This window comes from Aethalodelphis obliquidens, unplaced genomic scaffold (genome assembly GCF_003676395.1).
Source record: "Aethalodelphis obliquidens isolate GAN/ISIS:26980383/991018 unplaced genomic scaffold, ASM367639v1 scaffold72, whole genome shotgun sequence".
In the NCBI taxonomy this organism is placed as follows: Eukaryota; Metazoa; Chordata; class Mammalia; order Artiodactyla; family Delphinidae; genus Aethalodelphis; species Aethalodelphis obliquidens.
The window spans coordinates 6,989,315-7,015,945 of record NW_020838016.1 but is presented as its reverse complement, the minus strand read 5'-3'; the positions used below and the strand labels follow the sequence as shown (position 1 = coordinate 7,015,945).

The 26,631-nt window shown below is 52.0% G+C and overlaps 1 protein-coding gene across 1 annotated transcript; it reads left to right on the top strand.

Annotated features, from left to right (window-relative positions):
* The first annotated feature begins 1,670 nt into the window (after window positions 1-1,670).
* RBP1 (retinol binding protein 1) lies at window positions 1,671-25,196 on the top strand. Its single transcript, XM_027091707.1, has 4 exons — window positions 1,671-1,873; window positions 2,409-2,587; window positions 22,192-22,293; window positions 24,959-25,196. The coding sequence occupies exons 1-4, from the start codon at window positions 1,801-1,803 to the stop codon at window positions 25,010-25,012; spliced, it is 408 nt and encodes a 135-aa protein (XP_026947508.1). The 5' UTR covers window positions 1,671-1,800; the 3' UTR covers window positions 25,013-25,196.
* Window positions 25,197-26,631: the final 1,435 nt, after the last annotated feature.

Sequence of the window (26,631 nt, the reverse complement as noted above, 5' to 3'; positions counted from 1 at the left end):
TGGCCCTCAACCAGGGGTGATTTTGACCCCCCTGGCCCCCGGCCTGGGGCATTTGGCAATGTCTGGAGACATCTTTGTGGGAGGTGCCAACTGATGTCTGGCACGTAGAAGCCAGGGATGCTGCTCAACCTCCTACATGACGTAGGACAGACCCCTCCCCACCGACAAAAAATTACGTGGTCCAAACTGGAGACAGTGCCAAGGTTAAGAAACCCTGGTGTGCAGCAGGGCAGGTGAGAGAGGCTGAGATCCAAGCCACTCCCTGGGATGAAGCTGCCCCTACTCTGATGAAGAGGTATCTTTTCCTAACTCAGCCAGATGTAGTGTGAGGACTCACAAGAGCCTGGGGAGGGTGGGCAGGGAGGGGGTGGGGTTGGAGCCATTGTAGAGCTAGAGTGGGAGGAGAATGTACCTGCTGTCATCTAGGCTGTGAGTTGTGCAAAAAGCAATTTAAAAGAGTTGTTTAGTCTTTAATAGAGGTCAAAAAGTCAACCCACATGATTATGTCATCTCCTTGCTGGCAAAGACAGAGGTTTTAAAACACCATGACATACCCACCAGGTGAGAAATGAGATGTGCTCAAAGATCTTCATTGCAGTACTGCTTCTTATAGTAAAAGATCGGAAAATAATATATACATAAATGTCCAGCAGTGGGGGACAAGCTGGATACACAATGGAATATCCTGCAAAAGAATGAGGTCTCCAGAACAGAGTAAATGAAAAAAGCTAAGTGCACAACACTGTGGCGTGTTGTACTGCCACTAGGTGAAAGCGGAGGGGAAAGTCAACAGTGTATTGATAACTGCTTACATTTGCATAAAGCAGTGGATCTCAAACTTCACTCTGCAGAGGGCCTTGTTTTAACCATACTTACTTCAAGCAACATCAGCCTTTTTATTTTTTAATTAATTTAATTTTACTTTTTGTTTTTGGCTGTCTTGGGTCTTCGTTGCTGTGCGCGCGGGCTTTCTCTAGTTGCGGCGAGCAGGGGCTACCCTTCGTTGAGGTGCGTGGGCTTCTCATTGTGGTGGCTTCTCTTGTTGCAGAACACAGGCTCTGGGCACGTGGGCTTCAGTAGTTGTGGCGCGCGAGCTCTAGAGCGCAGGCTCAGTAGTTTTGGCGCACGGGCTCAGCTGCTCCGCGGTAAGTGGGATCTTCCCGGACCAGGGATCGAACATGTGTCCCCTGCACTGGCAGGCGGATTCTTAACCACTGTGCCACCAGGGAAGTCCCCCGGCCTTGCTTTATTTGGGGGAGGGATGTGGGGAGTGCCCCACTTTTCTTTCCCGGAGTTGAACTGCCCAGCTTTCTGGATCCTGGATCCCCACCGGCCACCCGCGCTGTAAGCCTGTAAGTGGTCTCTTTCCCTAATTACTCCAGCAAACGCAGGAGAATGTTTCCCCACCCTCAAGTGGCCGCTGAATGTGAGAAGTTCAAGGCGTTTGAAGGAATCCCGCAGGTACCGAAAAGTTGGAAACAATAAAACACCCCTCACCTCCACCGCCATCTCCTTTTCCTTCCTAGGGAAGGAAACTGAAGGTCTGGACTAGGCGGAGGCGGGCCTGGGACAACCTGGCCCTCCGACATCCCGGCCCCGCCCCGCTGAGGGGGGAGGAGCGACAGCTACGGTGGATCCTCCCGCTGGCTTTGTGCGCGCTTGCAATCCAGCTGTCGCCGCCCCACGAGCCCCTGCCCCCCGAGGGCGCACATTTCCGGGCCGCCCACCACCCGGACCGCACCGCGAGCCCAGATCTGCTCCCACCCGCTCAGTCCCGGTTCGGCCCAAGTCGCCCCTGAAATGCCGGTCGACTTTACCGGGTACTGGAAGATGCTGGCCAACGAGAATTTCGAGGAGTACCTGCGCGCGCTGGGTAAGCGCTGCCCGCCGCGCTCTGGCTGGGGCGCCCGGCCGGGCAGCTGGGGGTGGGATCCCGGCGCCCTCCCGAGCCGGCCGCCCACCCGCCTGCCTCCGCCGGCCAAGCCGCCGTCCTGAGCACCCCGACCGGGGAAGGGGCGTCTCCAGGGGTACAGCAAGTGCGAATTGGAGGACGGGGGTTATTAGTGTTCATGGTGGTCAATGTCTGATGGTTGGCTCTCGAAGTGGATCATTTCATTAGGAAAGCTGGGCTTGGCTGGCTAGCTTCAGTTTTCAAAAGGTTAGCATAAGGGTAGAAAACTTTGTTGTAAAAAAAACAAAACAAAACAAAACAAAGAAAAAAAGAAAGAAAGAGACACAGACCAGCTAGCTGCACGCAGAGGCCTTGCTAATCGAGCAGAGGACCCCGATGGTTTTCTTAGGGGAGTGGGGGTGGGAGAAGCGGGCTCCTAGGGCCCGCTACCTTGGCAACAGTTCTCTGCATTTGCCAGTCAACTCTCTGCTCCTTTCTGCCCCGGCACTCCCTGCAGATGTCAATGTGGCCTTGCGCAAAATCGCCAACTTGCTGAAGCCAGACAAAGAGATCGTGCAGGACGGCGACCACATGATCATCCGGACGCTGAGCACTTTTAGGAACTACATCATGGACTTCCAGGTCGGGGAGGAGTTTGAGGAGGATCTGACGGGCATAGACGACCGCAAGTGCATGGTGAGGCTTCGCGTACACCTGGGCATCTGTTGCCCAGGGGTCCTGACCGCAGGCAGGGCTAGTTCATCTGAGAGGGGAGCAAGCGCCTTTGTGTTCTTAGGGGTCCAAGATCTTCACATTCCCAGCCCCCAAGGTAGGCAGCTCTCGACTTATCAAGCGTACCCTCCGAAATGAAAGCTGTGGTTTGTTGAGTCTCTGCTGTGTCCCGGCATGGGTGCTCTATACACTTGCCTTCGTCTAATCCTCATAACAACCTCTGAAGGAGGTCTCAGTACGCCCATTTTACAGATGAAGAAACAGTCTCAAAGAGACGAAGCAACATGCTCAGAGTAACCCAGCTAGGGAGGGGCTGGGCAGGAATTCCAGGCAAATCTGTTGACTCTCTTCTCTGGCTGAACTGTAGGCTGGGGGAGGAAGGAGAGAAGGGAGGAAAGCAAGATGAAACACAGGCAACCCTTCTGAAGTGTAAACTTCCTACAGGACCTAGCACGAAGCCACTCTAGGAAGCAGGGGGCACCGTGACCCTGCCTTCTGACCTGCCCCTCTTCATCCCCAAAGTGGGGTGTGGCTCCTGGCCACCCCCTTCCCTACCCTGTCCTCCACTGCCCCGAGCTTCCTTTGAAGCTTGCAGCCAACAACCTACTCAGTAGGTCAGTGCCGCAGCAGCCCAGGCCAGAGGAGGCAACAGTGGGGGAAGGGAGTGAGCCCCCTGCCCCCAAGGGTGGGAAGCTGGTGACCCGGAGACCCCAATTAGCGCCACCACAGCAGCCTCCGGAAGGTCAGCCCGGGGCCTCCGTCAACATTCTTGGGGTCGCTGGGAGGTCAGGGTGCTCCGGGTCTTCCTTTCCCAGTCTTGGGTCCAGAGCTAGCTCACTCCCACCCCCAGGGAGCTGCTTTGCTTACTGATAAGCTTCTCCCCGACGCCTCTTCCCCTCCCCCTCCTACGCTTTACTGAGAGTCTGCTCCGTGCCCTGCACTGTGCCAGCTGTTTTCCACCACAGCCCCGTGAGGGAGGGGTTAGTAATCCCATATTTTACAATGACTGAGGCTCCCAGAGGAGATTCCAGAGACCGCACTTTGAGGCCCACACTCCCGCTCGGGGCCAGGCTCCTCTGTGGCTACCCTTTGCAGAAGCCAGGTGTCCGGGGTTTGTCAAGACTGTGGTTGAAGGAGTGCCGGTGTCTGGGGATGAGGAACCCCGGGCCAGGATGACTCACCCCCTTACTTGTTGATGCATCTGAAGGGGATCTGAGTTAGTGTCTGAGTCTGCGCTCGGAATGGTGGCGGAAGAGGGGGCGGCCGCCAGGGAGGATCCTTGGAGAGGCCACCGCGGGGACAAAACACTGCTGTTGTAGGGAAATGTCAGGTTGTGCCAGCCCACTCGTGAGGTACTTGCAGGGCACAGCAAACATCTCTATGTATTTTGGGTCACTGCCACCTGTGGAATGTGCTGGCTTGTACTTACTGGCTAATTGCCTTCGCTGTCTCATTCCCACCCTCATCCATTACTGTATGAAACATTTACTGATCACCTAGGAACACTAGTTAATATAGGCAGACCTCGGAGATATTGCAGGTTCAGCCCCAGACCCCCGCAATAAAACGAACATCACAATAAAGCAAGTGACACGAAGTTTTCTGTTTCCCAGTGCATATCAAACTTACGGTTACACTATACTGTGGTCTATTAAGTGTGCAGTAGTATTCTGTGTAAACAGCAGGGTATATACCTTAGTTAAAAACTACTTTAGGGACTTCCCTGGCGGTCCAGTAGTTTATACCCCACACCTCTAAACCAGGAGGCACGGGTTCGAGCCCTGGTCGGGGAACTAAGATCCCACAGGTGGCGCGGCCAAAAAAAAAAAAAAGAAAAACTCCTTTATAGCTAAAAAAATGCTCACCATCATCTGAGCCTTTGGCAAGTCGTAATCTTTTTGCAATAGTAATGTCAAAGATCACTGATCACAGATCACCGTAACAAATAACGAAAAAGTTTGAAATACTGCGGGAATTACCAAAATGTGACACAGAGACCCAAAGTGAGCAAATGCTGTTGGGAAGATGGTACCAACAGACTTGCTTGATGAAAGTTGCCACAAACCTTTAATTTGTAAAAAACACAATATCTTTGAAGTGCAGTAAAACGAGGTATGCCTGTACTCTTCAAGTGCTGAAGTACCTTTCGCATTTTATTCTAACTCAGTGAATCTTCACAATGCTGGTTTCAACCCCATTTTACAGATAAGAAAACCAAGGCAGGATTTCTTGTTGGGTGACCTTGGGAGGTTAAGGAAGTGGCAGAGGGAGGATTTGAATGCGGTCTGACCCAGCGGAACATGTCACAATCTCTGATGTCCAGGAACTCACAGTCTTTGTGGTAGAGACAGACGCACACACAGTCAGAACACAGTGTGATCAGTGGTGACAAAGGGAAGCTCCAGAGGAGGGCATCTTGGAAGGAATTCTGGAGGTGGTGACTTCTCCACTTACTTGTAACAAAAAAGAGGTGGGGGGCTTCCCTGGTGGCGCAGTGGTTGAGAGTCCGCCTGCCGATGCAGGGGACACGGGTTCGTGCCCCGGTCCGGGAAGATCCCACATGCCGCGGAGCGGCTGGGCCTGTGAGCCATGGCCGCTGAGCCTGCACATCCGGAGCCTGTGCTCCACAACGGGAGAGGCCACAACAGTGAGAGACCCGCATACCACAAAAAAAAAAAAAAGGGGGTGGAAGGGATGGGTTTGGACACAAAGGAAGGGGCACACGGCCCCCCTCTTTTTTTGGCCATTAAGCATTAGGACGGTGGTAGGTGAACAGATCAGGGAGCCCAGCAGCTGGGCAAACTCAATGACATTGTATGAGGACTCGTGGTCACCTTTGCTGTCCCAGGACTCAGGGCAGCCCCCTCCCAAGTATTATAGATGGCATGAGCTAACCGTGCTGTTGCCTGTTGGGAGGATGGACGGCCCTCTGCTCTGGCCTTCCCTTGGCCCTTGCACTGCAGAGAAGCCCTTCTCCTCTGCTGCCCAGCTGGAGGGGGCCACAGGGAAGAGCACGGCTGGGGGAGAGCCTAGGATAGTAGAATGATGGCAACTGTCCAGCCTCGTGCTTGTGAATGAAGGGGAGCTGCCTGCAATAGACCACATGGCCAAGGCCTGGAGGGTCCTCGGGGACCCCCCTCGGGGGGTCCTGGGCAAGGTGGTTGCCAAAGAGAGTGCACCACTACCCCTTCTGCTCCCCGTGCTCTGCAGCCACCAGCCGGGAGCAGTGGCCGGAGGAAGCCAGCTCTCAGCATCAGGTTGGCCTCATTCTAACATGTACTTCCCAGCACATTACAAGGATCTCATTGCTCGCCTGTTCTGTTCATTCCTTTCTTGGTCCTATAAGCATTTTGTGGTGCTCACTCTGTCTTTGCGGCCCTTGCATTACTAAGATGAATCGCACAAGATTCCCGCCCTCGTGGAGTTCAGTGTAGTGGGGGCAGCAGACCAAAGCAGTCACTCATACTGAGATGGTGTGTTGATGGGGAAGGACAGGCAGAGAAGGGCCCCCCGGGTCTGGGAGGTCAGGGGCTGTTCCCACAGGAAGTAGAGTCTGAGTAGTGGCTTGACGGATAGGCAGGAATTAGGCAAACAGAAAGGGGACGAGAGGAAGGCCAAGGCCAAGAGAACAGCACTTGGTAGGTGCTATTTCAGACCTGTCCCACACCAGCCCTGGGCTCAAGCCCGGGGTCACAGAGGCAGCAAGGCCTCCTGGAGCACCCAGGCCAGTGGAGGAGATAGACACAGCCTCAGGCCATTACAGCCCAGTGCAGTGATGGAAGCACAGCAGGCTAGGAGGGCAGGGATGGGGGAATGGGGGACAGGCAGTGGTCAGGGAGGGCTCCCGGGAGGAGGTGACGGCTGAGGGGGCCTTGAAGGACAAGAAAGAATTAGGGCGGATGTGGAGCGCATTTCAGGTGAAGGGAACCACGTGCACAAAGGCCCAGAGGTCAGAAAAGGCCTGGCTGGGAGGGGTTTCATCCGGGACAGAGGTGCAGTCTGCAAAGACTTCGTGTGGCCAGAGTGCAGGGTGTGGCTGGGGAAGAGGGCTGTGCTGAGGACCCAGTGGGGAGCCTGGATGTGGCCCCGACAGGCCCCAGGGAGCCTTCTGGGAGAGGCGTGGTCAGGCTGCCATCCTCCGCAAAGGGCCCGGAGGCTCAGAGAGCTCTGCTCCTGCCTCTTTCCGTGGGAACCTTATCTGTCTTCTGGAACAGCAGCCAGAGGATGAAATCTGGCCTGCAGATGTGTTTTGTTTGGCTCACGCAATGTTTGACAAATTTAAGAGCCAGTTGCCAATGATTGCCAAAGATTGTAAGATGTCATAGAAAAATCCATATTTCCGGCTGTTTGTACCCCAGTACAATCAAGACTGCTGAAAATGCTGGGTACCCTTTTATTCCTGCACCCTGTGGATGCCCAGGACACTGTCGCAGCTCCTTCTTTAAGATGGGACCTTCTCCACATTTCCACAGCCCTCCCCCCACCCTGGTACCTAAAGTCAAGGATCAAACAGCCATACGTCATTGTTTGCACCGTGTGTTCCTTAGAGCAGTGGTTCCCGAAGCTGAGACTGGCGGCGGCAGCAGCAGCAGCGTGAGAACTTGTTAGAAACACAGATTCTCCAGCCAGACCCCTGGTGGATCAGAAACTCTGGGAGCGGGGCCAGCAATCTGGGTTTCAATAAGCCCACCAGGTGGTTCTGGTGCAACTAAACCTTGAGAACCACCACTTTGGAGAAAAGAAACCTCTCTGTACCTGTGTCTCTGTAAAAAGTGGACAACACTCATGATGTTTCTTAGGCACTCAGGTGTAGAGGGCCCCATGCTGGCTTAGTTCGTCGCTGGACCCCTGTGGACACGGTAGTCCATGCCCAGAACCACCTGAAATGGCTCTGCGGTCTCTCCCCAGGCTGATGGGTGGAGGGGCTCAGATCCGTGTAGCCGGGATCGCTCAGCTCCCATTTGCAGTCTTTTCTCTTCAGGTCTTTACATGACCACAAGTAGCCGGGGCTATGGTTTTGGTAGAAGTGTATCAAGACTGGACTCAGCTTTTCTCCACCGCCTCCTGCACGCCTTTATCCATTAAAATGAAATCTCAGGCCCAGTTTGAAACCAGTATTATGTATCGAATCTAGCAGATGGAGGCTTTGGCAGGGTGGGGACCTTCCAAGAAGGAGATGCTCCTTCACTTCAAATACCGTTCCCCACGCCGGGGCCAGGGAGCCCTTCGGCACAAGGAATGATCGGGTTCCTGGTTCCCAGCTGCCCCGGCACAAGCAGCTTTTGTGGGAGAAGACGAGCCTCCGCAGGAATCCCAGCCGGGAGCCTGGCTCTGCATGGTGGGGGCAGAAGGGCCATTTGTCATCCCTGTGGACACCAGGTCAGGTTTTCCCTGGGGGAGGCAGCTATGTTCACTCAGCAGCCAGCACCTCCTCCCAGGCTGAGGCCTTGGCTTCATCTCCAGCCTTGAACTCAGGATGACCCCTTCCACAGAGCCTGCCTTCCACTTCCAGCCCTCTGTTGCTTTCTTTGTTTTCACTGTAAAAGGAAAAAGGAATTCAAATGGCACAGGAGAAAGTGGACTGAAAAGGAGAGGACCCCTTCCCTTACTTGGCCTCATTCCCACCCCCCAGAGATTATCACTGTTACTGTTTCTGGTGGATCTGTGCAGAAATCTTCCTCGAATATAGAAGCCATCCAGCCATGTAGTTATTGAGAAGGTGATTTGTCAATATTTGTATCTAAAGCCGAAAAAGACAGAAAGAGGGAGAGACAGAGAGAGAGAAAGAAAGAAGAAAGGGAGGAAGGAAGGAAGGAAGACAGAAAGAAAAAAAAATCTACCTCTTAGCACATTGTTTTCTCACTCGATGATATTTCTTAGGCATCTTTCCATATCAGCACTTACATGTTTCCTTCCCTTCCCTCCCTGACTTACTTTCCTCCCTCCATCCATTCATCTAAGTATGGTAATACATGATGTCTACCAAACTGCTATTAATGCTTTGGTGTAAATTCTTTTGCCAGCTTTCTTCTGATCCTATTCTTGATTCATTAAAGAGGTTTGTTTTTTTTTTTTTTTTTTGGTTCTTATTTTAAAAAACACGATGCCAAAGGCAGAATTCACTCCCTGGGCTGCAGAGCTGAGAATGCCATTGGATTTGGAAGCCTTCTGAGAGCCGCCCCTGCTCAGATCAGGCCCCCAGCATTTGGCAGGGTCTTTTCCAGGAAGGAAACACGGAGTCTCTTTCATGTCTTAGCTAAAGTTCTTCGACCTTTGAAATCGGTGTCAGCAGCATACTTTTGAGGATTACAAAGGGAAGAATTAAAGCAACCCAAATAAAATTCACAAGTAACTTTCAAGAATCACACTTGTTTGTTAGGTTTTGTTTTTTGTTAGGCAGGAACAAAGGAAAATAACGTGCTAAATCCTGACTGAGTGCCATGCCTGTCCCAGATGATTTCAGCACTTTTTCTCTTTTGGTCCCCACAGCAAATGCTGTTCAGTGAGTATCATGATGCCCATTTTACAGATGGGAATCTGAGGCTCCGAGTTGAGGAACCTTTTCAGCCCAAGGTCATCCAGCCAGCTGGTGGCAGAGGAAGGGTTCTAACTAGTTTATTTATAAAGCTATTACCAGGTCTCCTATGGAGCTCTGCTGTGAAGCTCTTATTGTGAGGCTCATCGCAACCTGGAGGTGAGCACAGACAGTACTGACAAGGCTTGGGGGTGTGGAGAAGGAGTGCTGGTAGTGGAGTCAGACATCTGGTTTTAAATCCTCCTCTATTACTTAGTTAACAAAGTGACCTTAAATGACTGGACCCGCTGCCTCTGTTTTCACATCTGCAAAATGGGCACCATGATTGCTGCTTCACCTGGCTCACAGCAAATTCTGAGGACCACGGTGATAGCACAGAAGACAGGGCCTGGTGAAGCCACAATACTATGTGCAATAAGTGGGCAAAGCCCTTCTGATACCCTAGACTGCAGGCAAAGCGAACTTGTGTTGGCCAGATGTTTACTGAAGAATTACAGCTGTTTGTTTTTCGGACCGTCATTGCTCCCCTTATTTGGTGGGAATGACCCCTACTTACCTGTGGGTTCTGGTGAAGCTGCAAATCCCAGTACATTGTGTCTCCTGGGATGAGCACCTTAAACCAGGGCCATGACAGTATCCCGTGGCCTGTCCCATGACTGTGCGTTTGACCTGCACTGGGCCAGTCGTACGTTTCCTGCCACCCTCCATGGCTGCATGCAGAAATCCAACAGAAGGAAAAAATAAGATGAGGCTGGTAGATAAGCAGAAATGAGAGAGAGAGAGAGAGAAACCTCAGCATCGGAGGGTTGCTGGAACTCCTGACACTTAATGCCATTCTGAGACTTTTCGTCTGTACGTGAACCAGCAAATACATGCCCTTTCTTTCCCCTGAAACTATTTGAACTGGTTTCCTGTCACTTGCACCTAAAAACATCCTATGACATACAGAGCCCACAGATCATAGGTTAAAAACCACGTAAGTAGTTAAAGCAGTAGTTCTCAGACTTGAACTTGCCCCACATCCAGAGTTTCTGATTCAGAAGGTCTAGAGTAGGGACCAAGAACTTTTCTAACAAGTTCCTGACTAATGCTGATGCCGGGGGTTCAAAGATCGTGCTTGTGATAACTACTAAGAAAGAGAAATGAGGAAGTGGGCTGGCCCACACCCGGGTTCCAGTGATATTCTCATCATGATTCAGTGTAATAAGCCTGTGCTGGGGTTAAGGGTGCCCAGTTATGGGGGATGAATGAGAGTGAAGGGATGCAGTCCCTGTGGATGGAGTCTGCCTGGGGACACCAAACTTGCAGCAGCCCATGAATAAGTGATACCAGTAGTGTGTTCAGCTGGACAAGCGTGGGATACAGCAGAGCAACGGGGAGCCTTGGCTTTGAGATGAACCTGGATTTGAATCCTGGGTCCACTCTCCAACTGTGTTTCCTTGGGGAAGGTACTCTATCCCTCTGGACTTCAGTGTCCTCATTTGTGAAAAGGAGCCAGAGGTAGCACCACTGATGGGATGTTGTGAAAATTAAATGTGGTGATGAATTATTTCAAATTTCTATTGCTATGTAACAAACCACTTCAAAACTTAGTGCTCCGAAACTCCGAAACAATAACAGTTGTTTATTTTCTTCATGAATCTGCAGTTAGGGCAGGGCTCAAAGGGGATGACTTGTCCCTGCGGCATGCCATGTCCGTGAGGTGTTGGAGGGTCCACTTTCCAGATGGCTCACTCATACTCACTCTCTACTGGCTGATTGAGCTTCCTTACAACATGGCAGCTGGGTTCTAAGAACGAGAGGGCCAAGAGAACAAGGCAGAGTGTATGACATTCTTATAATCTACTTAGCCTCTGAAGTCATATAGCAAGGATTTTGCCATACTCTGTTGGTTGAAGCAGTCACAAAGGCCCACCCGTCTTCCCAAGGAAGGGGACATGGACTCCACATCTCAGTGGGGGAGCACGTCGGGTGGAAGATACTTTAGAAAAGTTCAGTGTGCTCTATGCAAACTAAGCTGTGACCACAGTGCCTGATGTCCAGTGAGTACACAGTGGGAGTTGGAATATTATTCTCTGGCTGAAGTTTGCAGGTCTGTCAGGGCTGGGCTCTCGTTTCTGGCTGGTCTCAAGTAGCAGCAGAGCCCACAAGGACTCCGTGGGGGTGGGAGAAGGTATGTGGTGCCTGGAGCTGGGCCTCTGCAGGCAGGGTGGGAACTCCACCTCCCTGGGCTGCCTGCCACCCAAGGCAGGCCCTGCAGGGAGGCTGGCGTGTGAGTTGAAGGGGGAAAGGATGGCCTCAGAGTGTTGGGAGTGGCGCAGGCCTTCACCTTCAGCCCTGCACCCACCTCCAAAAGTACTTGATATATGTTATGTATTCAGCCCTCCAACAATCCTAGCACAGAGGGGCTACTCTCCCATTTAACAGACAGGGACCTGAGGTCCTGCCAGGGTCGCACTCCCAGTTAACTACAGCCCAGGGACTGAACTTCACATCTCTCTGACCCCCAACTTTGTGTGGTTTACAGAACAGGCTGCCTTCTGCTGGTGTCCCTAAGTGCCCAGGAACCACAGGCCATTAGAGTGACTGTGGGTTTTTAATTCCATAGACCACTAGGTAGCCATGAAAGTGATCACTGTGAAGATAAATGGAAAGTGTTTATGGGCAATCAGTCCACAAGTTCCATAGATTCTGCTTCTTAATCTCTCTCTCCCCTTTCCCCATCTTCTGAATATCTCTCGCCTGTAATAATAATAACAGTTAGTGTCTCTCATGCTTACTGCGTGCCAGGCTTGGCGCTGCTGGCCGAGATCTGCGGCTTCCGGGCTGAGGGCAGCTGTTCCTGGCCCTCCTCTAAGCTCTTACTTGTTCACAGCCCATCTCCCTCTGAGGCAAGACCTGGCAGTCCGGCTGTGTCATAACCGGTTCAGTCCATGAACCAGACTGTCATCTTTGGAATCCTATCTCTGCCACTTACAAACTGGGTGGCATTAAGCAAGTTACTTCACCTCCCTGTGCCTTCACTTGTCTGTGAGATGGGGGTTATTATCAAGTAAGGGATCTACTTCACAAGCTACTTCACGATGAGGATTAGACGCAAGAAAGCCTGCAGTCAACTGCTCCATCAATCCGAGCTGTTATTAGTAATTCTCTCGCCGTGTAAACCGTGTGCTCCAGAAGACAAATTCTGGAGGTGGCGATGTGTGAAGGGACACCTGGCCATCCAGGGAAGAGCTAGCGGGGTTACATGTGCAGAGGCTGGCCTGAAAGGGCACTTGCCTCTCCACCCTGATGGAGGACGGTGCGGGGCAGTGGGGTGGGCCGCAAGGCCAAGAGCAGAGGGGAAACCAGTGCTTACTGAGAGTCCAGAGCTGCAACAGGTCCTTGCAACCCCTTGTTTCATTTCATCCTGGTGGCTCTGTTCTGTGGCGGGACTCATTAGCCCCATTTTGCAGATGAAAAAATGGAGGCTCAAAAGGTAAATTGCTGGGGTGACCCAGCTAGAAAGAGGTGGGGATGGATTGGAGCTCAGGCCCGCCTCTATCCAAGGCCATCTTCAGGTCCCTCCTGAACGCCCAGCTCAGTCAGGCAAGCTGCTGTCTGCTGGCCAGACGAGCCCCACAGCCTGCCAGGTTCAATGGCAGTGGCATCCAGGGCAGCAAGATGTTCATGTGGGAGCAGTAGGCAGGACATGGGTTCAGAGCTGGGGAGAAGGGGGTTGAAACCATGACTCATGCTCTTCCTGGCGTGATGACTAAGCACTCCAGGCCTCAGAAACTCGGGGCCAATGTCACTCCAGTGGTTAACTTGTGTATATAAGACTAATCTATGGAAGAAGAAACATACGCCTGGGATATTTTGTCATTTAAAAAAAGGTGTAAATTACAAGAGTACCCCTAGAATGTTTTCTGCCAACAGAATCATTCATTCTGTTGATTCAACAAGTGGTAATGTGCATTTTCTCTGCCATAGATTCTAAGGTAGGGGCTGGTATCCTACAGTGAATAAAAGGATTCCAGAGCCCAGAGAACTCTTGGTCAAGAGATCCTGACCTGCTCACTCTTCCCTGGTTACTGAGCAACCATCTTTTATCTTCTGGGAACTGTTTGTTTCTGTTCGCCTTGAAAGATAAAAGATAGGGGCCAGAGGCTCTCGTGGAAGAGATGAGGCCTTGGGTGGGCTCTGCCCTCCTGAGCCCCTCTGAGCACCTTCTGGCAGGACGGCCCCTCCTTTATTCCACCCCCACTGCAGGTGAACCTGAGAATAGGCCGATTTCTTACACTTGCCCAAGCAGCAAAACCAGCTCCGCCCGCCAGCTGAGCAAATATTTGGATTTTCCATTGTACCAGGTTTGGCCGGTTGGAGCCACATCGGTGTGAAGTGAGGAAGAAGAGATGCTGGTAACTTCTAGGGGCGGAGGTGCAGGATCACACTCCCTGGGGAGTGTCCAGCCTGGCAAAGCCCATTCAGAAGCCTCACTCATGCAGCCCCTGACCTCCCTGCATCTGTGCAGGCTGTCCCCTCTGCCTGGGATTCCCTCGTTCCTCTTTTCCAGTTTCTACTTCTTCACCTAACTCTCTTGATGTGTTTTGGTGTCGGTTCCAGCGTTACCTCCTCCGGGAAGCCTTCCCTGATGGACCTCTGTCTCTACTTCAGAGGCGGACGAGGTGCCTTCCCACTTCCAAAATCACCATCACCTGCCTCTACCCAGCACTTGCCGTTTTGCTGGAATTCTCTGTCTGCTTGTCTTCAATAGTCTGTGAGCTCTTGAGAACAGAATCCTCACCTTCCCTGCCTCTATTTCTAGCACACGAGGCTGGTGTGCAGGTGTGGCACCCGCATTTGCTGAATGATGCTTCCTTACGCAGAACCATGATGCAAAGTCTTACTGCTCATTCAAGGGTCAGCTTAGACCAGGGAACCGCAGAGCCCAGTAGCCAAGAGCATGGGCTGTAGAGTCAAACCTCATCTCTGTACTTCATGGCTGGGTGACCTTAAAGCCTCAGTCTCCACATCTGTAAAATGGGGAGAAGCATAACTGCTCCAGGAGGTTTAAAGAATCAACTTGATATGACCCACGCTTTAATACCCTGCCCAGCACATAGTAAGTGTCAAATAGATGATTTTAGGGTGATGACGGTGATGGTGATAATGACAGTGCTGTTATTACTTACACCGGGAAGTACCCAGCACACCACACACAGGTGCTGTTGATGCCAGTTTACATGCGTGTCTTCCCTCCAGCCTGAGCTGCTCCACGGCAGAGCTTGGGTCCAGCCCAGCCTTAGGGCCACCCTCAGTGCTGGGCCCCTGCAATGACCGAGCCCAGTCCCACAGGATCCCTGTGACCTTCTCCAGCCTCACTTCCCCCCCACCCCCCGCATCCAGAACCTTGGCCTCATGGGGCCTTGAGCTCTCTGATGGTTTGTTGTTTTAAAATTAAGCCTGGGCGCTTTCTGGAATATTTAAGGAATTTAAAATATTTCATGTCAACATGAGTCTTAACATTTTATCATTTAGTTTGTCCTAAGAATCGTGTTATCATTTGCTGTCCGCTTCTTCATGGTGTTGGAATCACATTTGCCCATGCGCACGAAGGCCTGCTGTGGCTTTACTGGTCTGTAGCTGTTGCTTCTAATGGCTTTTATGTGCCTAGTTACTCGTTCGTGTTTTAAGGCCTCATTAATCTAGTTGTAATATGCTTACAGAATGAATCGGCTTTTCCCCCGAATGTGCTGATTTTAGGTCATTGCCATTCCCCTGGGAAAGGATCAGAGGCTCACCCAACCTGACCTCCCAGGCAGGGCAGCTCATGGACTCAGCCACAAAGAACTGGGTTCAAATGATGGCTCAAGCCCTAACCCCAAGGAGGCTTGGGCTGGTTACTTAACAAGCCTAATTTTGATTGGCTCTAAATCTTGAGGTGGAAAGCCCCCAGCACCATACCCGGCACTTGGCAGGTCCTCAGTTACCTTCCCTGCCCTTCCCGCCCACCCACGTATTTCACAGGCACCGGAGACTGAGAACCTTCTCGTTATTCCAGAAACCCTCAAAGGGTGAAGCACACTGTAACATCAAACTCCAGGAGGAATGGCCAGTTTGTATCTTTTAGCGATTCACGTCATGCTAGAAAGTGTCTATCACTGTCTGGTTTTTCAATTTTCCCCTTAAATTTGAAGAGCACAGGCTTGGGAGTCAGACCTGGGTCAGTCCTGGCTCTGCCCTTTGCAAGGAGAACCACCATGGACAAGACCTCCCCTCTGAGGACCTGGCTCTGGAACCACAGAGACAGTAAGGTCCAGTCCCAGCCCTCTGGGAAGCGGCTCTGTAAGCAGAGTCCTCCCAGAGCTGGGCGGGCGAGTTGTGGGGACCGCTGATCCATTTTCCCCCTGCTCATGAGAGTGGATGTTTGGGGCACGCGGGAGCTTTAAGGAACGTCACAAATTCTTGGCAGCCAAGTTGAATCCCACTGTTTGTGGTTCATGCCAGGTCACTGCCAAGAGATGGGTCCATTTAGTGGGAATGGTCTGTCACTCCCAGTATAGGTCACTCATACAGGGTGAGGGGCCTCGAGGCTTCCCTGGAGCCAGCTTCCCCAGGCTGCCTGCGGGAGCTGAGTTTTCTATGTCACCCCAGGGCCAGCTCGAGTTTCTAAGTGGTCAGGGGAGCTGGATAACAGCTTTTGAAGTGACAGTCCCCTGTCAGAGTAATACAAAGCTGTCTTCACTCACCTTTTGGTGCATGTATCTCCGGGAGAGCTGCTGACAAGGCCAAAGTGTTGGAGGTTATTCGTTTTTAATAGAAAAGTGAGACCGGCTTTGCTTTAGAACCAGCTGCCCTGGGCACCAGCTCTTTTGCAGACTTCAGATGGTCTAGGCGGTGAGAATGACCGTTGGGAGGGGAGTTGAAGGTGGCCATACTTTCCCCTTGTTCTTGGGTTTGTCTGGGCTTCGTTTCCAAGATGGAGTTCCCAGAAGTGGGGTGCTGGGCAGCTCTGCCTATCCCCGTGGTTGGTACCATGCCCACCTCAGCCCGCACTGGCATCTGCCTTCCTGTGTCACTTGAAAAGCACCAGAAACATCTTCTTGCCTGAAACTCCCCCACTAGACCCTGATTAAATGGATTAAGCAATGGTGAGTGTCCAAGCTGGGCCACTGAATTGAATGACCTCTTAAGGACCCTTTCAGATCTGCACTCACAGGGCAAGCTGAGCCTCGTCCCAGACTTTGCCTGGTGTGGCAGAGGTGGCCGCTCACCACAGAGGGAGGTCACAGAAGGAGTCCTCGTTATCAGAAGCTATGTTTTGTGTCACAAGAAAACAAGTGACCCTTGTTTGCTACATCCCCCTCCCAACGTTCGTTCTTTTGCTTCTTTCCTCTCATTTGTTTGTAGGTGATGGTCCTCCTCCCTGACTCCCCGCCCCCCTTTTCTGTTCTTAGGACAAATCTGATCCTCTGGGACATGGCTGGCTTATTCCCACAGGGTACAAAGCTTAGAAAGGAAAATCCATGCCCACCCCATGTGAACATGGAACAGCAACGTGGGAGAACTAAATCGCATTTTCAGAGCCATCGCGGCTGTCAGTGGGGAGTCTCCAAATAGATCTTCTGCTTAAACAAAAACTAATTAAATTTTAGGGGAAGCGGACATCGCAGGGCTCCTGGGCACCCGGCTCAGCAAGCAGCCCCTGCAGGGTCTCCTCCTGGATCCAAGTCTCCTGGAAAAGAAGGAGCTCCTGAAACATTTAGCCATGGTGAATGGCTTGTCCGTCACTTCTTCACAAATCTCCAACTTAGAAAAGAAAGGCTCTAGTTATTGTTCAGCTTCTACAGGCAAATCCCCCCCCCCCTGCCTTATCTAAGCTCTGGATATCGTGATTACCATGACCTCGGGCCCCCTGTGCCAGCCCTATGCATTTCATGTCTATTTTCTCTCCTCCTCCGCATACACTGGTAAAGTAGGTCTTGCAGTTATCCAAAGCCACATAACAAACCACCGCAAAACGTGATACGTTAAAACAGCCACCACGTGCTCTCAGGATGCTGTAGGTTGATTCAGTGTCCACGGCTCCGTGTGACTACCTTCAGCTAAAGGCTCGGTTGGGGCGACCAACAGACTGTCACAGCCTCTGGCAGTGACTGCTTTCTCATCGTCTGGGGCTTATCATGTGGGCTTTCACTCTAATAGAATAGCCTTCACTTCCTTAAAGCACAGCAGCTCGGTTCCAAGAGACGAGGGTCCCGAGAGGACGAGCCCCCAGCGCACAAGGGCTTTTGAAGGCGCCTGTTACCCCACGCTGGCTGCTGTCCTGTTGGCCAGAACGAGTCGCGAAGCCAAGGCCAGAATCAATGTGGGCGGGGCCTCACAAGGGCGTGAATGTCATGTGACCCATTGGGAGCCCCGGTGGAACAGTCTGCCATAGCAGGTACCATGAATCCCCCTCTTGTAGATGAGGGCACTGAGGCTCAGGTCATTCCACACAGTTAGGGACAGAGGACCCAGGTCTGTTGACGATGCTGACAACACTGGGTCAACCTGATACAGGGTGGGAGGGCGGCAGGTACCTGAAGCCCAGGGTAAATTACAGCTGAGCTTCCCAGAGGACAGCCCGGCAGACTCCCTGGCCCACTGGGGAGTGTTCCACCCAGCAGATCAGAGCCATGGGGCTATGTGAGGGCGCAGGCAGCATTGGGGGGCATTGAAAACATGCTCCAGGCCACAGTCCCAGTTACAGTCTGGCGCTATGACCCTGTCTACCCCCCAGCCTTGTACTTGCCCCTCCTTCAGCACTGGCCTGCTTGTCGTTATTCAGTCTGTTTGGGATGCCTTCCCGCTTTAAAAACCTAGCTGTGTTTCCTCTGAGAATGAGGGGCCCTCCTGGGCACTGCAGCCCCTGTGCTTCCCCTGATGGGGAAGCCGTAACTGCCTGGCACTCCTCTGTCTGCCTGTCTCTTCAGTGATCTCTTAGCCCAGGGGTCTTCAGGACACATCTCTGGCTCCCAGCACCCCACACCCAGCAATGGTTGGGCTAAACTGAAGTGTGTTCCTCCCGGGGGCTGCTCAGTCTTAGCATAATGCCCATGTTTTCTCTGCACCCCCCAAAAACTGAGCAGACATCAGCTGGGTGCATAGCCTGGCCTGGGAAACAAGGGGGCACTGAGTCACGCAAGGCCCATGTTCCAGCCCAAATTGTTTTCCTCATTAGCTGGGTGACACCGAGAAAGTCACCTAACCTCTCTGAGCTCAGCCTCCTCTGTATATCCAATACAGACGAGAATAGTCTCTTTTCTGTCCCACTCACTCTGGGTCAAGGGTCAGCGGGAACTCGGGGCTTGAGAAAGCGCCTGCTCTGGACACTGACATAGCATTGGTGCATTAAGGATCCCTCTCTTTGAGGGTCTGATTTGTTGGGCTCTAAGAAAGGGTTCTCTACGCTCAAAGAGCCTTCCACTCCCTGAACCCCTCGATCTATCATGAAGCCTGAAATTGCACGATCCATCATTCTTTTGGTGAGGTATTTTGATTATCTATATCCAAACGGTCCTTGTTAAAAGATGCCAAATGAATCCGAAAGTGTAACATGTTAGCACAGGAGCAAAGCCTGCTTTACTGGGTTTTTTTAAATTAAATTAAATTTTTTTAATATACAGCAGGGTCTTACTAGTTATCTATTTTGTACATGTAAGTGTATATATGTCAATCCCAATCTCCCTAGCCTGCCTTACTATTTTTTTTTTAATTTATTTTTGTCTGTGTTGGGTCTTCGTTGCTGCACGCGGGCTTCTATTGCTGCGGTGAGTGGGGACTACTCTTCGTCGCAGTAAGCAGGCTTTTCGTTGTGATGGCTTCTCTTGTTGCAGAGCACAGGCTCTAGGTGCACAGGCTTCAGTAGTTGTGGCACGTGGGCTCAGTAGTTGTGGCTCCTGGCGTCTAGAGTGTGGGCTCAGTAGTTGTGGTGCACAGACTTAGCTGCTCCACGGCATGTGAGATCTTACCAGACCAGGGCTCGAACCCATGTCCCCTGCATTGGCAGGCAGATTCTTAACCACTGCACCACCAGGGAAGCACCTAACCTGCTTTACTATTAATGAACATCTCTTTCATGCTCATTCTCTGACATTGACATTGGAAGGGAAGCAGGTGTGAGCCTTTTGGAGATCAAGGTGGTGATCCTTATCAAAAGCCTTAAAAATACGCTCACTCTTTCATGCGACAATTTTTCCTCTGGAAATTTATTCTAAAGAAACGTTGTGCTCAAAACTGTATACAAGGAAGTCTTCTTTGTAGTAGCACAGAATTATAAATAACCTAAGAGTCCAAGAATGGGTAATGGGCTAAATAAGTATGTATGTACAATGAAATACTACCAGGATTGTCCTCATGGGCCTGTGACCAGTGCAGTCCCAGAGGCTTCTGTGCCCAGAAGGGCCCCTCACTTGGTTTAATGCTCTGCTGTCACTGTCTTAAAATTCTTAATCGTTTTTTAAAAAGGAGGCTTCATTTTCATTTTGTGCTAGGTGGGCACTACAAATTACATAGCCATTTCCTAAATATTATATAACAATTAAAATAATGCTTATGAAGAATATCTGTTGAAGTGGAAAATTGCTTCTATTAAGTGAAGAAACTAGAGTGCAAAGCCATAAATGATGCAATCCGAACTTTTTAAAAACAAAAATATGTGTGTGCGTGTGTGTGTATACCAGGGTAGACTTCTGGATTAAACTCATGAAGAGAAGCTCAGTTGATGAGGAGGCCAAGTGTTCTTACGAGCTCCTTGAAGTTGAGGACCGTCTGATTTCAGTCCCCACCTCCCTTCACAGTCTGGGCATGGACAAGGCACCCAGTGAATGGGCATCTTGTCGGTGGCCTGAGGTCGTTAGTGGCCTTTACCCTCGACCCACCTCGTCAGACATTCACTTCATTCTGTCCTGACTTGGAGGTGGGACCTTCTTTCTGGCTTGGGGCTGGACATGTGCCCCGAGTGATCTGTGCACCAGGGAGAGGAACCGCCTGCCCCCCACCAGATCCTCCTGTGCCCCTCTCCCTTTGGGCTCCAGGAGCAGAGGGCAGATTGATGCCTGTGCAGAGCTGGGGGCACACTGGCTCCACCTGTCCCCCTTGTGCCCGCCTCTCATTGCATTCTTCATCCCAACAGTAGAGGGCGGTAGAGATCCACAAGCTCAGGCGTGAGACTGGGGGTTGGGGAGGAAGGGGGAGGTGGTGCTCCCTAGGGAGAGGCCCACTCACTCCACACCCATTTCCCAGATTCCTCTTTCTCTCCTAAATCTTTATCAGGCTCTAGCTGCCTGTTCTCTCAGCTGAGCATGGCAGGAACAGAAGAATCCTAGAACCTTACCTCTGTAAAGCCAAGGCCTCTGAGTTCATGGCCTCTGACACCTCACATGACAGATGGGGGGGTGCCCAGAGAAGTGATGGACTTGCTCAGAGCCACACAGTGAAGGGGCAAATGGGGTTCTAACTTCTACAGGGGGAGGCGGGGCCCATGTGGATGGGAGGTGGGTAGCTGCAGATATGGGAGATGCCCACTGCACACAGGTCCCAGTCTAGACCTGTGTGAGCTCCTGGACCATCTCCCCTCTACATTCCGGCACTTCGAGCCCTGTATTTCTGGGTGGGTCCATGTGCACAGGCTGGGCCTCCTCCTGCTGTCTGTCTGCCCTTCAGCACGCCCAGTACTTGGCGGGGCACGCGGGGCTCAGGGAAGATGTGAGCGCTCAAAGGTGGGGCCGGAGGCAGGGGTGGAGGCCAGACGGGCGGGCAGACCGGGGGCTTCCTCCTCTTTCCCTCACGGTCCCCTGGAATGTGGAACCTGCCTGCGGAGCTTCCTGAGCACGCCCCGCGCTGTTCAGTCTCTGTGCCTTCGTCTGGTCGTGGTCCGCGGAGAAACGCTCTCTCCCAGCGCCTGCTTGTCTCTGCTTCCACTTCGCTCTCCTGTCTTTCAAAGCCCAGCCTGGTGCCTTCTCCTGCCAGCGCCTCCCTTCCCTGAGTCTCCTCTGGGCTCCCGCAGCCTCTGGTCTGTAACTCTGGTGACGCTGGGCACCTAGGGAGGCAGCGTAGTCCAGCGGGGAGGGGAACCTCTGAACATCACAGATCCGTGTTCTGATCTCGCTCTGCCATTGACACCTGGGGGGATTTGGCAAGTACCGTAGCCTGATCTGTAGAGCAGAGATGCTAGCCCATGCTCCACGTGGACAGTCATGAGGATCCAGTCAGCGCCGAGAGTGCCTGGAAGAGCTGCCGTTTGTACCCGCAGAGGGTGATGTATATCTAAGGTCGTTCTCCAGGCAGTGAAAAGGTGTTTGAGGCGGGTGGGGGGCCTCTTTTTTGGTGTCCCAAGACCTTGCAAAGGTTGAAACAGTGAATGAATGAATGAATGAATGTCTGGGGATGAGCAGGATATTCTAAGAAGTCTACCTCTCACCACCGACATGCAGGCCAGCAGCCCTCACGCACCCCCAAACCCCGTGTGCGCTCAACCCTCAGAAACCCCTCCTCCCTTCCCAGCCCCATTCTCAGCCTTTGCACTGACAGCTCCCGCCCCAGTGACTTTTTCTCCCCTAATTATCCATTTAAATGAAATTTATGAAGGTTTTTGTGAATTTTAAAACCGATTTGCGGGCTTCCCTGGTGGCACAGTGGTTGAGAGTCCGCCTGGCGATGCAGGGGACACGGGTTCGTGCCCCGGTCCGGGAAGATCCCACATGCCGCGGAGCGGCTGGGCCCGTGAGCCATGGCTGCTGAGCCTGCGTGTCCGGAGCCTGTTGCTCCACGACGGGAGAGGCCACAGCAGTGAGAGGCCCGCGTACGGAAAAAAAAAAAAAAAACAAAAAAAAACCCAATTTGCCTGCTTTAATAAGAGCACGTGATGGACAAGGAGTATGAGGCTGCAGATTTTCTGAAATGAAATTGACTTGAGCGCACCCTGGAGTCTCAAGGTTGGGGCTGCCCCTCCCCCAGCGCCCAGGGGCTGCTGGCTCCAGACTGACAACTGTGGTTTTTGGCTCCGCAGACCACGGTGAGCTGGGACGGGGACAAGCTCGAGTGTGTGCAGAAGGGCGAGAAGGAGGGACGTGGCTGGACCCAGTGGATTGAGGGTGACGAGCTGCACCTGGTAGGTTCCGGGGTTACGGGGGTAGGTAAGCCAAGCTGGGCCCCAGAGGCCCTGGTCATGTTGGGGTCTGGATGGACTTTGGAAGTATGCGCCATGGGTGGACCTTGGTTCTGCTCTGAAGCTTCACTTCCAAGGCCCTGGGGAAGATGCTTGAGTGACTTTAAAAACTGAGCAATGTGTTTTCAAGGTCTAGGCTGACCCACTTGTCCAATCAGAGGGAGGAGGTGAGGAGATGCATCTGCTAAGCATGAGATGTGGAGCATTCTGTATCTCTTTCCATTGTCTCAGCAGCCCGATGGGCCAGGTACTGTTAAGGTTCTTATTTTGGAGATGAGGACACAGAGGCTCACATCCAAGTAACACAGCCAGAAGATAGCAGAAATTACATTTGCTCCCAAATGATACCTGTTTTCACCATGTCAGATTGTGGCTAGCCAGAGCCAGGCGAGTTCTCTAAGCTTCTCAAGACATGATCTTGTTACCTGAAAATTGGGTTCACCTCTTGGTGGGTGTCGAGCCAAAAGATACAACCGAGCCAGCGATCCGGAGAAGGAAGGGTTTATTACTTGGATCAAGTGAGGAGAACACCGGGGACCTTTCCCAAAGCTGTGTCTCCCTGAACAGCAAAATTGGGGAAGTTTTAAACCAAGGGCACATGTGTATTCATGAAGGGGCTTGAGCAGAGGAGAATTCAGCATTGAAATGGGGCAAAGGTCAACAGAGTCCAAGCTTTTTTTTTTTTTTTTTTTTTTTGCGGTATGCGGGCCTCTCACTGTTGTGGCCTCTCCCGTTGCGGAGCACAGGCTCCAGACGCGCAGGCTCAGCGGCCATGTCTCACAGGCGCAGCCGCTCCGCGGCATGTGGGATCTTCCCGGACCGGGGCACGAACCTGTGTCCCCTGCATCGGCAGGCGGACTCTCAACCACTGCGCCACCAGGGAAGCCCCAAGCTTTAATTGATTGAAGTCTTGAGGGTCAGAAAAGGTCCACATCATAATCCCATCCTCCACCTGGGTGGAGGCCTTAGTTCCCGAGGAGCTCAAAGCTGGTTCTGTGTATTCCTTGAGGAAGAACCAAGCCTCTGTTTTATCACTGAACTGTGATAAACTGTGATAAACAAGTCCCTGAACTTGACTGCTTTTCCTTGGTTCCTGCATTTCTTCACTTCCCTTAAGATCAGTAATTACTGAGACCTGTTCAAGGGCAAGCACTGTAGCCAGGCTTAGATCACAAAATGGCTCAGGCCAAAAATGGCTTCTTTATGTCCGGGCACTCCCTACCCTATCTGCTTACAATCTCTACAATCTAGGTTGGAGGAGGAGAAGCCTTTCTCGGCTCAGGTGTGGGCCCCACTCACCCTGTCCTCCAGCCTTGGGATCGCTCGTCAAAGCCACTTCTACTCTATCCATTGTCTGGAAAAAGCACATCCAAATCCAGAGTAGGGGCCTTAGCCTCTGGGGGGCTAAAAATAACACCTGCCGTCTGAGCAGAGACCTCCTGTCATTCCTTCTGCCACCTTGGAACTCCCCAGCTACTTTCCTTCTGAGAAAGGAGCCTCCTCCAGGTGACCTGGGGTCTATTCTGACTCACAGCGTACTTTTGGGGAGGTGCCTTCCTTCCCTCAACCTCATCTGCAAAACGCCATCCTAGTCCATAGGGCTCCTGCCAAGGTCAGGGTCTGCAGGAGCTTTGGGACATGTGAGCGCTGAGAGGAGACACATCATATTCAGAGGCAGCGTCGGCTCGTGTAGAGCCTGGGCTGCAATGTCTGACCTTGAGCCTTTCTCCCTCCTGGGCCTCTGTTTCCTCAACTGCAGAGCAATGAGGGTAGGTTATGTGATCTCCACTGGCCCTGTCAGCTCAGTAGTTCTGTGGCTTTTTGCCAGAGGTTGCAAAGTGCAGGCCACAGGCCTCTTTTATTTGGCCATCCGTGCGCTTCAAATTTCTTCAGCCAGTAATTTAAAAATTGGGAGATGTCACATAAATATTCAGATTTCTAGACTCCTACCAAAACAAACAAACAAAAAGCTTCGCAGGTGTGGCGACACTGTGCTGTCATTCTTGCTGGCAACACTCAGCAGGGGTTGCCCTGGAGGCAGAGCATGGACTTTCTTAGCTGCATTTAGCACTACCCTGGAGCTTTTAAAAATAGCAATTCCAGGACCTCACCCTCTGAGATACTGATACCAGTCTAGCCTAGAACCCAGGCATTTCTCAAACTCCCCCAGTAACTCTAATCTGCAGCTGAAGCTTGGAACCACCACGCTGGTTTGCAACCCTGGTCTGCAGTGACCCCTTTGGGGGTTGAGCCTTGTGTCTGGCCCTGATTTCTTGCAGCCCTGCACACAGACTCTGACCTGGGCTCAGGCCTGACGTTCTTAAAGCCTTTGGCTTGTCGAGGGTAGTAGACGGAGGGAGGCATCTGAGAGTCCTGTCAGTCAGCTCTGAGCCGCATCTGTCTCCAGCCAGCTCTGTCTATAGTGCATAGCCAAGACCGATGTCCACTGATCCAGTTCAACTGACTCGCCAAGGAATTGTCTAGTTCAGACCAGCTCTTGGGGAGAAATAGCAGTCACGGAGTATTTTCCAAGTCCCTGCCCCTGGATCCTCTGAGCCCCAAGTGTGACCTTGCTTTGGCCAATAACAAGAATCTGTTTTTGTTTCAGGAGATGAGAGTGCAGGGTGTGGTCTGCAAGCAAGTATTCAAAAAGGTGAACTGAAGCCTGAACAAACCTTAGTCTCGAGGAATGAGTGGCATGGAAGGGGGGGGGCAGAGTCCCCCTCTCTGCTCAGCATGGGGCAGAGAGCCAGCCTGCATCTGTTAGCAGAGTCTGTCTCTCCCGGCTTTGTCTCTTTCCCTTTTCTTCAAACGAAGCCATCCCAATAAAAGTGGTCTCTGCTCGATATGTCTATTTTGGAAAAGCTTTGAAACGCCACTGTGCTCACATTTTCTCCGAAGGCTTCTGAAGCTGTGCTCTTGACGCCAGCCCTGAGGAGATGGGAGAGATTCAGCCACACGCCTGCAGATTTGGTCCTGATGTTACACCTGTACGGTCTCTCTCCAGGGCACAGGCCTGGGTCCCGGGTCTGTGGCCTGACATTCAGTCATCTATGTTTTAAGTACCTACCATATCATATGTCCAGTCAGGGCCCAGGTGTAGTGAGTGCCGGAAGCAGGCCAGGATGCCCTCTACCTCGGAGCTTAGAGCCTTGTTAAGGTCAGACCAGCAGTGACTTCATGACTGCACTTACAAGTGTACAAGAGATGCTCCAAAAGTTGTTTGTAAGCGAAATGGAACTGGATAGAATTTTAAACTCAAAGCTGGAATGAGGTGAACATTAATGAAAGACAATTGCCAATTGGATTTAATTTCAGAGATGTCATGAATACACACCTCATCACCCCAAAACCATCCGCACCCCATCTATGGGCTTATGTAAAGCCTTCCTCTTCACTGTTACGGATGAGGCATAACTTGCCAATCCCCCTGGAAGAAGAAAAGCAGCCTCATGTTCTCACTAAAGTGTAAATGACTGCTAGCTGTGCCTTTGCATAAAGAAATGGGGACACTGAGCGAGGAGGGGGGACACCATGGGTAGGAAGAACGACTGGGAAAGGAAAGACTCACGTTGGGGACCCTGAACACCAAACCTGCCCAGGCTGGGCCCTGCCCTTTGGGAAGAGCGCTGGGTTAGGAGTCAGATGTGCCGGGATGGAATCCCAACACCACCACTCACAGGGCTGCCACACCGCTCTGGACCTCACGTCTCTAGTCAGAAACTCACAGTAATAATCCCGCTCCCTTCCTACACGGATAGGTTCGTGAAGCTTGTCATGCATATGAAACTTGTAGGCTGCCCAGTGCTAAATCAGTGGCTCTCAGACTTAGCTAAATCTTAGAACTACCTGGGGAGCTTTTAAAATTCCGTGGACCCAGGCCGCTACCCGGGACCAATTACATCAGAATGTCTTAAGGTGGGACCCAGGCATCAGGGTTTTTTTTCCAAGCTCCCCAGGTGATTCTAGTATGCCACTGGAGGTGAGAATCACTGCCCTAGACCAGTGTTTCTAACCTGGGGGTAATCCAGCCCCCGCCCAGGGGCATTTGGCAAAGTCTGGCGATATCCTTGATTTCACACCTTGGGCTGGGGCGTGGCACTCCTGGCATCTAGTTGGGTAGCGGCCAGGGATGCAGCTAAATAGCCTTCAATGCCCAGGACAGCTCCCACCACAAAGAATCATCCAGCCCCGTATGTCAAGGTTGAGAAACCCTGCCCTAGACAAACATAAGAAATGTTTAAACTTTTTGATTACCGAGGTCATTTCCCTAGCCTACAC

Excerpts from the sequence above, each read along its gene's own strand:
- RBP1 (XM_027091707.1), top strand. The coding sequence starts at position 1,801 with ATGCCGGTCGACTTTACCGGGTACTGGAAGATGCTGGCCAACGAGAAT. Across the intron at positions 1,874-2,408 it reads GGAGTACCTGCGCGCGCTGG|ATGTCAATGTGGCCTTGCGC; the intron begins GTAAGCGCTGCC and ends CACTCCCTGCAG. Across the intron at positions 2,588-22,191 it reads TAGACGACCGCAAGTGCATG|ACCACGGTGAGCTGGGACGG; the intron begins GTGAGGCTTCGC and ends TTGGCTCCGCAG.